At 35.8% G+C, this 11,827-nt stretch overlaps 1 protein-coding gene and 1 long non-coding RNA gene across 2 annotated transcripts; both read right to left on the bottom strand.

Annotated features, from left to right (window-relative positions):
• Positions 1–5,141: 5,141 nt before the first annotated feature.
• LOC139129220 (polycystin-1-like protein 3) lies at positions 5,142–7,772 on the bottom strand. Its single transcript, XM_070694862.1, has 5 exons — positions 7,676–7,772; positions 6,885–7,012; positions 5,778–6,006; positions 5,439–5,530; positions 5,142–5,264 (listed from the first exon to the last, which is right to left on the bottom strand). The coding sequence occupies exons 3-5, from the start codon at positions 5,995–5,997 to the stop codon at positions 5,142–5,144; spliced, it is 435 nt and encodes a 144-aa protein (XP_070550963.1). The 5' UTR covers positions 5,998–6,006; positions 6,885–7,012; positions 7,676–7,772.
• A 658-nt stretch (positions 7,773–8,430) lies between these two features.
• LOC139129865 (uncharacterized) lies at positions 8,431–11,062 on the bottom strand. Its single transcript, XR_011551707.1, has 3 exons — positions 10,970–11,062; positions 9,089–9,179; positions 8,431–8,756 (listed from the first exon to the last, which is right to left on the bottom strand). It is a non-coding gene; the product is annotated as an uncharacterized lncRNA (long non-coding RNA).
• Positions 11,063–11,827: the final 765 nt, after the last annotated feature.

Raw genomic sequence — 11,827 nt, 5'->3', positions numbered from 1 at the left:
TCGAACGTTTCACTGTGGCGAGTCTCGATCGACACTTGACTGCATTCTGAGCAAAGTTTCGAAAACAAGTGTTTGTTCGGTGTAATAAAATTAATAACACACGCTAGCACGGGCAAGATCACGATTTGTTGCCAGCCCTCGGCTGGTGCTCATGACGGTAATATTGATGATACCCTCGCCTTCGGCCTCGGGCATCATCAATATTACCGTCATGAGCACCATCCCTTGGGCGGGCAACAAATCGTGATCTTGCCCTTGCGGGCGTGTGTTATTATTTAACTGTTCCGATAAATTACTTATAGATTTATTTTAAATTTCTTGGAATTAGAAAAAATTCCCCCGTCTTTAAAAGTCTTTCGAAAATCGAAAATTGTATTTTCTCTTTAGAATAAACAAAGGGATGGCGGCCATTTTGAATTTCAAATATATTTATCTGTTTTGCAATTGGTTACTCTGGTACAAATGTTTACACGGTGATCTAAGATTTTTATTTTTGATTTCGAAGAGAGTTCAATTGAAGAAAGTTTATGCAAAAAGTCTCTCACTCACAAGGAGCCTTAAATATCTTATATGCAATTGTTCACTGTAACACACCTCATCCGCAGTCTGTATTCTAATTCGCCAGTTGATAGTCACGTGGGATGCATTCTTTTTGTGCTGATCCACGTAAACGACGTCATCAGGCATCATGTGTTGGAACTGTTGCCCGCCAGGCATCAGTTCCGAAAAATGATGCCCGCTGACGTCAAAAACGACATTGACGCGTGCTGCGCGGACCGGAATGTAAACAAAGATGTCGTCTGCGGCCGATCGAAACGATAGTCGAGAATTTTTTGGTTTATCCTACTTTCTGAAGAAGAATTGAATGCTTTGGTTTCCACAAGGACTCGAAACGGACGAAAACTATAATCAAAGGTGCATTGAACGTTTTGCAGAAGTATTGCGATCCTGTCAGAAAAACGTTTTCTTACTGAACCACTCCAACATATTATATCATAGGCCTACATGAGACAAGTTTTGTGTATAGTACGTTCTTATGCATGGCTACGGATGAGATGTGTTACAAAACACATATTGACTGGCCATGAGGGCAACAGCATACGTCTTTAACCCCTCGGGTCACCCCCAAAACAGACTGTTTCCCTCGGCCTACGGCCTCGGGAAACAGTCTGTTTTTGGGGGTGACTCACAGTCCCTCGGGGTACAGACGTATGCTGTTGCCCTCATGGCCAGTCAATATGTGTTCACTGTAACACTCGCAAACTACAACCTGTCCAATGCATTCTTCAAATAAGAATAGTTCATGAACTTATTTGTCTTTTATGCTAATCGATTCCATCAATAGTAAAATAGCTTCATTACAGATGTGAACACGTCAATTTCCTGGAAAGAGGGCAGGATGCATTTTTGCCACCTATGTAGGGCAGTATTTCTAACTATAACGTAAGGTCATTTTTCTTGATTTAGTAGATCGAATAGACGCGTTTTGATTTTAGGTTTGAGAATCGATATCGTACTTGTACTATAGAGAATTCAACTCATACATTAATTCGCACATCCGATAATATATATTTCAGTTTATTAGTATTAAATGTTGTAGAGAAATACTGCGAAATTATTAAGTGAATATTCGTGTAAAAATATTGTTCTGCTGGAGTTACCTAAGCAATTTCTGACAAAGCTCCATTCTTTGTAATGTATGAATTATTTCCAATAAAATTGTTTCTATTTTAAAGTATTTTTGTAAACTTCCCCACTAATCTGGCAGTGGCAAGTCCTCGACTTGTAAATACAAACTGTGTACGTATGTATGTATGTATGTATGTATGTATGTATGTATGTATGTATGTATGTATGTATGTATGTATGTATGTATGTATGTATGTATGTATGTATGTATGTATGTATGTATGTATGTATGTATGTATGTATGTATGTATGTATGTATGTATGTATGTATGTATGTATGTATGTATGTATGTATGTATGTATGTATGAATGTATGTATGTATGTATGTATGTATGTATGTATGTATGTATGTATGTATGTATGTATGTATGTATGTATGTATGTATGTATGTATGTATGTATGTATGTATGTATGTATGTATGTATGTATGTATGTATGTAATTATGTATGTATGTATGTATGTATGTATGTATGTATGTATGTATGTATGTATGTATGTATGTATGTATGTATGTATGTATGTATGTATGTATGTATGTATGTATGTATGTATGTATGTATGTATGTATGTATGTATGTATGTATGTATGTATGTATGTATGTATGTATGTATGTATGTATGTATGTATGTATGTATGTATGTGTGTGTGTGTTTTGTCCACGTGCACTACAGAGCGGGGATAACTCCGAGCTGAGAACCAAGTACTTTTATGTTATAGTGTCTAACTGCTGCTCAAATTCCTTTTGATTCGAGCTAAATGCGCCGAGCGCGTAAAAATTGTGAAAACGGAATGGATTCCTTGCAACGTCGGGGTGAGATGAACTGAACAGAACGTACGAAGGACAAACCTGATCAGGTTTCGTCTATTACTTTTCCATGTAACACTGGTTGCTACACTTACTTTGCTTTCTGCGTCCACGTATGTCACTGTCCGAGTGATCTGTTTTTACAAACATTGGTCAAATGGTCCAAATAACGATAGTTAGAAGCTAATACATGTAATAACCTTCCTTTGAGAAGATGATATTCCCCAAGTGACAAATTTAAGTTACCTGGCAGATTTAAATGAACTTATGCTGATTAATGACTGAACTTGTGCTCATTAATGACTATCGATCTTTTAGCGGTTTCGTAAAGATCTTCTCATTAAAACCATATAAATGATGCGATCGAGGGACCGCGGATAAACAAAATTGAATAAGTTCTTGAAGATGTCTTTTCAAACTACTTAAGTAGTAGATTTTTCCATACATCATATAAACGTAGCTTTGTAAAAGCGACGCTATTAGAGTTTGTAAAAGAGATAAGTATATACTCTCATAAGCGAATAGCCTGAATTTGATAAACCCATGATCTTTTAATTGTGCTTTCTACGTTATACAAGCATCGCGATAATTTTTCACTGTACGTGTAAAAGACTACGTACAACTCAGAGAATAATACAATTGAAAAAGTCGACAGTCTGTATAAGTAAGTATGCAGTGTGCTCTTATATTTCGTGAATTATATTTTATATACCTGAAATTCTTAGCATATTACGTCATTTTCGTTTTGGAACTCAGCGAAAAGCATACCTGGTATAAGATAGAGGATACAAAAAAACTAGCAATCGTTTAAATGCGATCCATCGCATACCTCAGTCGGATAATAGAAGACGGTAATTGGCTACGAAATAATCGTTGTCTAACCTAGTGTGATATCGCCATCAAGGCTTGTCCGCTGTTTGCAGCATGGAGATGATACTTAATTATAAAGTGACAGTTTTAGCTGTTAGGAATTCAAAGAGCTACGGTTTACCTCCTATTTTGAAGAATTTCTGTGCCATACACGTGATCATACTATAACAAATATTATGTAGAGCATGAAGGATACCTGCCCGAATACCATTGTTTGCAATGTCAACAATACAAATTAAACAACCTCCCTGACAGAGCAAGTATAGCCTATTAGCCATGTAATTCTGAACTGATAATAAATTATTAACCAAATGTCCTCTTCTTGAGTATTAACTTGTTTGTCAAATGCTATAACACAAAATAATTACTCATTTAATTAACTCACTTCATTAATGTTGCATTTTGTAATAAAGCCTTGTCGGCTTTTTCAACAATATTAATGATCGACGATATCGTCAATATGCATTGATGGCCTGTTGGCCTATTAGACGAAAGATTATCTTTGCAAAGGACAGTGCAGGTCGATAAGCGAAGGTTTTTCTTCTTTAGCATAGTAGTAACTCAAAGACTAAACATACGCACAAACACATACTCAAGGAAATACACTTCAAATAAACGCCTCCCGGGAGTATTGACTGTTAAAGACTACATAAAACTCAAATAATACAATTGACAAAGTTAACAGTCTGCATAAGTATGCAGTGTGCTTTGCAGGAAATATGCGTGTTGCTTCAGCCTATATGTTTACTTAAAAGTCTGGTAATCAACGTTTAAACTTAGCAGCTATTTGTACATGTCATCTTTTTAATATTTTGTGTGTGATCTTAGTATCATAATTTCATGGCAAAATCTACCTACTTCAACAATCCTTGTCATATAACTACGCGTAACATTTCATTATGCTCTAACAAGATAAAATGCGTGTTGCCTTTAAAGGTATACAGTCACCTGTAATCTTAATATGCCCATATATAGTCAAAGGGGCGTTCCTTGGTATTCAAAATGCCCATGTGAGGGCGCTGTTTTTAAAAAGCGGCCACCCGCTTAAAATCTGTGATTGGTTAGATTTTCTCTTTCCATGGTAACTGTGGCAAAATTAGAACAGGTGACAGTATACCTTTAACACGATCGGAACTAATTTGGGATAATTGGACGGTAAAGTAATGTCAATTTTACCCGCAAATGTAAGCTCAATTGCTTTTCTTTTTACGTTGTACACTTGTTTTTGTGAGTAATTTGTAATATCGCATCATTCAGCTATACAGCACTTAGCACTTTTGAGAAACTTGAACATCCAATAATCTCAAATTAGTTCAAATCGTGTTATTGGCCTATATGCCGAGTTAACATCCTGGTTAGCAACGTTTACTCTCAGTGGCTATTTGTACATCGCGACTTCGAAATTAAATGTATGTCGTAAAGCCTCATAAATTCTTACAAAATCTATTCACTAAAGCACAATTTTTTATATAGATCCATATCACATTTAAAATAAACGATATTACAACATCTGAATAAAATCTATCTGCTCATGAAGTGAACCATTCTTGTTCAGCTGTGACTCTAAATCAATAACATTATATGTATTACCCCTAAGGTTTGCTGATTTTTCTAATTCAAAATGCCTCTTCAGGAAAACACATTTTTGATTTTTACATAGATAGTACAATCTAAAATTCCATTTACTCTGCAAACTTTATAATGGCATCACTCGAGCAGCAGTCCAACTAGAAGCTTTCTACATTGAGTGTATCTTCATCCCTTCATTTTTGTTCACTGAGTGCCAACACGTGTGTGACTGCATTCAGTGTTCGGTGACAGTGGTGGCAATGCAGTGAATGACGTCAGGTGATTACAGAGACACGTGGTTGAGGTAATGTTCGAAGCTGGTGATACCTTAGGGTGGAAAAAGGCAAAAATGGGTTGTCTGCAATGAACGCAATACTAACACAGTGTTTTAGCCTTCGATGGCAAACTCGACAATATTCAAAAGAATTTATTGCAACTGTGTTCAAACGGGTCCTAAGAGACTACTGTCTAAATTTAGGTTTAAATACTTTGGATTTTTACCTTGCAACCGTCACTATTCCATGTACCAGACACCTCATTCATATACCCACACTTGGTGTGGCGGACAATCATAGAGATTTTGAGATCATTCCCTGAAATAAATATATGACTTTAAGGTTGACTCTTCAAATAAACGTGGTCATGTCATCAATGAGTGACCTCAACAAAAAGGTTAAACATAATTTTTTTTCACCCGGCATTCTCAGGCATAAAAGCAGGTGCACATTTTCAACGTCCATGTGTGAACAGAAACATACACATACACACCGCCGTCCATCCGCACATGGCCAGAGGGATGGTGCACACACAAATCAAATGATAATGACAGCTATAACTTACTCTGCGGGATCGCGAAAGTTAAGTAGTACCCTCCAGCCTCCACGATGTCGTGCTCAGGGATGAAAATGCTTGTATGCTCCCCACTGAACTGGACGTCAAAACCAAACAGATAGCCGCGGTAGTTGGTGGAGTACTCAACGACCTCATTGAAAATGTACGCCGTTGTGTTTCCATAGATCACTTTGGAAACATTGAAGTGTATGATGACGGCGTGGAACATGTGTGATATCTGCAATGCAAGTAAACCGATAGGCGTTCATAAGCAAGTTTAATCAGACGGTTTTCCAAATAACATAAAGTATACTAGTATTGCTCAGAATTAAAATTCGAATCAAAATTAGATTAAAATTTTGGCGGCTTCACCTTCAAGCATGACGATAAGTTGTAAGTAAGTTGAGATGGAAGTGCAACTTTATGTATTTCAAGTTTCAAGTAAAATTAACTCCACTTTGACGGAGTGAAATTCTGTGACATTTCGCGTTTTATACTTTAATACGATATAACAAAATAAAACTTTTGCTTGAAAAGAAAGTCCTTACATTTGGAGTGTGAGTCATTTCAATTTTGCTTATCACGATTTCAATTGTTTTTTAGGTTTTTTGAATGTCAGTCTTTCGACATTTGCCATTTGAGAACAGGAATATAATGCAAAATTACTTTTTACACCACTTTGAAATGAGATATTAATTTTAATAAAGAATTATCAATTATTGTTATTGTTAAAACCAAAATAGAGGTTTTCTGCTGCAAATATCTAACACGGTCGTAAGATGTTAACACCGTACTAAGCTGCAGTGAATAAGATTGTCCATTTCACATAAGGGAAATCAGTTTGACCAAACAAGCAATATATATATATATATATATATATATATATATATATATATATATATATATATATATATATATATATATATATATATATATATATATATATATATATAGGCGCTTGTTCGTCAATCTTCTGCTACGTTACCTAAATTCGACACAATCTCGTATATTATATATATATATATATATATATATATATATATATATATATATATATATATATATATATATATATATATATATATATTCACCAACCACGTGTTTAAAGTCACTTACATTAAGCGTCCAACCGAAATATGTGACGTCATTAACTTCGAGATATACACCATCAACCCATACGGATGAGTCAATTTCAGGAGATTCACTTCCAAAGATAATGCCTATATCGTCTGCAGTACCATTAACTATTCATTCAAAAAAATAAAAAAACCAGATATTATTTGTTAGGTCCTCACAGAAACTTTCATGAACAGCACCTCGTAAACCACATTTAACTTTCTTGTTGTACCGAAAGAATCAAAATGCCCACCACTTTTAGTATTGTCTTTTTACAGTGTGTCTCATTAAACGAGAGGAAATTATCGCATTAATTCTGACGTGTTTGCTATGTTTAAGGATATTCATGCTCCTTTTCTGAAAGCCTAACAAAGTATTTTAGTAGTAGTAGTAGTAGTAGTAGTAGTAGTAGTAGTAGTAGTAGTAGTAGTAGTAGTAGTAGTAGTAGTAGTAGTAGTAGTAGTAGTAGTAGTAGTAGTAGTAGTAAGGTAGTAGTAGTAGATGAAGAAAACAACATTTGATTGTCCTACTGACATGTCAACAATTTACATTTTTAAAATTTGCGAAAAGAAAACCCATCTCTTCTGTTTAAAGGGGTGAATCTCATCCCCAGATTTCTGATAAGTTCTTATTCACAATGTATTCTAACATGGTTTTAGCCCTTTATTTTCCGTTGAAAATTTTTTCAAGTTATATTTGCTTTAGATAAAGCTGATAAATGACTTGCCACTTTAAAGCCACTGATAAAAATGAACGCACATATAAACATGTTCATTATTTGATATTCTTACCTTCTAGCACATTGCTTTCTCTGTCCGTGAAGCTCAAACTCAACACATCATTTTCAAGTGCCCCATTTCCAAAGTTAAACAATCTCCATTTGAAAACTTTGACCTATGAACGATCGAACGTTTATCTTAGTTATACATGTTTTGAGTTTAAGTTGGTACTTTGTAGTATGTATGTATGTATGTATGTATGTATGTATGTATGTATGTATGTATGTATGTATGTATGTATGTATGTATGTATGTATGTATGTATGTATGTATGTATGTATGTATGTATGTATGTATGTATGTATGTATGTATGTATGTATGTATGTATGTATGTATGTATGTATGTATGTATGTATGTATGTATGTATGTATGTATGTATGTATGTATGTATGTATGTATAATGAAAACAGTAATAATATATATAGATATATATATATATATATATATATATATATATATATATATATAATTAATTAAGTTATATATATATAATTAATTATATATATATAATTTTGTCATCAAGCTTACTTCAGAGAGAGAGAGAGAGAGAGAGAGAGAGAGAGAGAGAGAGAGAGAGAGAGAGAGAGAGAGAGAGAGAGAGAGAGAGAGAGAGAGAGAGAGAGAGAGAGAGAGAGTCTCTTTTATTGTATTTTATATGCCTTTCATCAAGATTTAAATCTTGGGATTCATGTTCAAGAAGAAGCGACATTCAAAGTTCGTTTCATTGTACGATAAGGCTTACGTTCGTTGGCAACCTGAACTTACAATTCTATTTACAGTAGTCTGCAATGTCATATTGGTGAAGAGGCTTTCCGTCGATGGTAGTTTAAACCCATTTCCATCCCCCATCATTAGAGAACCGTTCGTAAGTTTCTCAACGGAGTCACTTTCTAAGTCCAAACGAATTGAAGGTGTTTCGAATATTACAGGACCACTGCCAGGTTTGATTGCACGTAGAAGAAACGTTGCTAAGTGGTCAGTCACGTTAAGTACAGATTTTGTTAACATATCTGCATTTGTAATCGGTTTGTCAATTTCATCAGCGTTATTCTGCAACAATGATATCCCATCGTTCAATACCTGTAACATGTCTGGGGGACACAAAATATTTTTCGGTGAAGACATTGTCAATAACTAATTTTTTCAAAAGCAAGAAAATAGATCTTTGCAAATGCAGTTTTGCAACATTCATCGTTTTTTTTTTAATCATGTATGTGTTAACTCTTCCAAGACTTCTTCAACAGATACACGACAATATCTTCCGAATTACTTCATAGGTAAAGTTGTTATGATGTAATCAAACTAGTCAGACGTACCTCAGTTCATGTATACCATACTTACAATAAATACAAAACCATTTTGTGGTCAATAATGGATGTTTCAAATACATACTTCAATACGGGCTGTCATTTATATAATTTACCTTCAGCCATGTGTTGACTTTCTTCTGCAGAAACGTTGACATTTACCAGCCCTGAGATCGCATCAGATAACTCATCTATCTTGTTTATGATCTTATCAAGGAATAATAAATAATTGCACAATGTTAGTTTTGTCTTTACTGTTGACTGGTAAAGAATTTCACAATGTCTGTATTTTATAAATAACAACGGCTTTCGTCTAAAATGGCATGTTGAGTAGAATATAAGCTGTAATGTATTCAGATTTGCTAGCACATGCATTTATTTTTTTAATATTTAGGGGTTATTACACGAAGTTTGGGCGATACCGCTATGTATTTGAGTCATGTGTCCGTATTTTGACGAGTTACGCAGCAAAGAGTCAAAATGCGGACACATCACGAGAATACAACGCGGTATCGCCCAAACTTCGTGTAATAACCTCTTTGTCATACATGCATGCTTTGGTTATGACTGTTTTCCTACGGACGCTCCGAAATTAGCGACGAAATCAACTGAAATCGACCTTGCTTGCTCCTGGCTGTACTTATAAAAAGTTGGTAGCTAGGGAGTGGTGACAACCGTATCACTTATTGATATTATTCCGCTATTTGGCAATTCCACTCCAAAGGAGGGTTTATGGAACACTTTTAAAGCGAACAATTTAAATATTATGATGTCGACATATGTTTTCAAAATTTGAAGAAGATTTATTTTAGTTTAAATTGACGGTGGATGTAAAATGGGTATGTTTTCGTGTTTTGATACATAACCTCATCCCTGCGTGAAAGATATGAGGCCACCAAAATCGGGACAAAATACTCGCGCCACGCTAGCGCTCGGTTTCAAACTCGATCGAGTATGAACAGCTGAGAGCATAGCTATAGAGCAAGCAGCTCTGCGACACCTATGAATGCACAGTGGATATAATACCCGTACCAGTCAGTTTATCTCGAAGAATTACAGATGTCGAATATGCCGAATTACCGTCTTAGAAAGGAAGTTGTGAGCGGATTAGGGAAAACATGAAGTGAGTACATTCACACTGAAAGCTGTCGTAACTCGTTTGTGATTTTGTTGCTGTACGAATAAAACATTTCAAAGGTATTTCCGTTGTCTGCTTGTATATTTCCGTTTCTGGCTTGCCTAAATAGAACTAAATTTCCTTTAACAACCTAAGCTAAAGTTTGACTTTCCCTAGATCTTACATTGTATCTGAAACCCGCACCACATCGGTGCCTCCAGACACGATCATGACCTGTGAATCTCACTGACAGGTACAAATCGGAAACATTATGTGCACCTTTAACCTTGTCTTTCGCGAGTATTTTCAGTGCAGTTGGATTTTGTGGCTCATTATGACTGTAAACGATGTAATTCACCACCTAGATACTTAAGCTCATCAACAGGAAACTTATCGTAAAGCGGTTCTATCATGATGCATTGTCAACCGGTATCTTTATTTTCAGCAGCGTAGACGACATAAAAACACTGCACCGTATGGGACCGGCCGTGAACGATGACAGGTGTCGGCAAATGATAAAAATGTTCAATGCGTTTGTTTGTATGTTTTTGGTACAACTGTACTTGTGCCTAAGTGCAGTGCCCAGGAACTGACTGCAAACAACAAAATTTTGACCTTAATCAATTACCATAATGACGTTCCGGATTGTCATTTGTCTCATTCGCTCAGCTGTTTTATATGTACATATACCAACGAAGGTCATTCATACCAGCGAAGGTCACGTGTACGCGTCGCTGTAAGTAGTTCGGTTACAGTGAAAATATAATTCGTATTTTAACATGTTAAAATACGGGTTCATATTAGTACCGTCTAAACAATAGGAGAATGGCAATACAGGCATAGCATGTATGATAAAATAACACAATATATTGTTGCTTACATGGTGTATGGAACTGTTCGTCCGAATTCCATTTGAATCATCAAAGAATGGTCTCGTCACTCCTTTTCATTGTGCACAGAAAATTGTAAAGATTAATTAGAGGATTCTAAAGTTTCAGTTTTATAGATAAAGAACGTGCAATTTTAATCAAAGGGAGAATAACAGTGTTCAACGACACTCGAGGAAACATGCAATAGTGAGTATAAAAAGAGATATAATTGTATGTCAGGAAGTAAATAAGTAATACCGTGTTTTCAAACTCACAAAATACGGCATCAATTCACCTGTTACACTTTTCTGACTGCGACCCCTCCACGCGTTGTAGAGTTCGGAAGCACTCACGCTCGCGCACTCACTATCGCGCATCGCATACACGCATGCATGCTAATCGAAGCAATGAATATATTGCTTAAGCAGGATGAAAGACAGCCTGTTGGACAATTCTGTCCACCATCAGAGCTATCAACTCAAGGTAGAAAATATGGTGTTTTCAGTCGGGTTCGAACTCACAACATGCGGCTAAGTGAGTGAGAGAGTAAGTGAGTGAGTGGGTGGGTGAGTAACTAACTAACCCAATATCTATCTAGGTCAGTCAGTCGGTCAGTCAGTCACTGAGCCAGAGAGCCGGCCGATCAGTCATTCCGACAATCAGTCAATCAGTCAAGGTGGCATGTATGTAAGGGCACATGTCCTTAATAATCTACGTGACTTAGAGCATATTCTTGTAACGTCAAACATCTAAATAGTCATATCAGCCCAGAAGAAACCCTACACGAGCACATTAGAACGGATGTCAGTAAAATATCACGTATGAAGTTATAAGTAAGTTATTGTGAAAATATGAATGAGCCGTGGGCG

Source organism: Ptychodera flava, chromosome 3, assembly GCF_041260155.1.
Source record: "Ptychodera flava strain L36383 chromosome 3, AS_Pfla_20210202, whole genome shotgun sequence".
Taxonomy (NCBI): Eukaryota; Metazoa; Hemichordata; class Enteropneusta; family Ptychoderidae; genus Ptychodera; species Ptychodera flava.
This window is presented reverse-complemented; position numbering and strand designations above follow the sequence as displayed.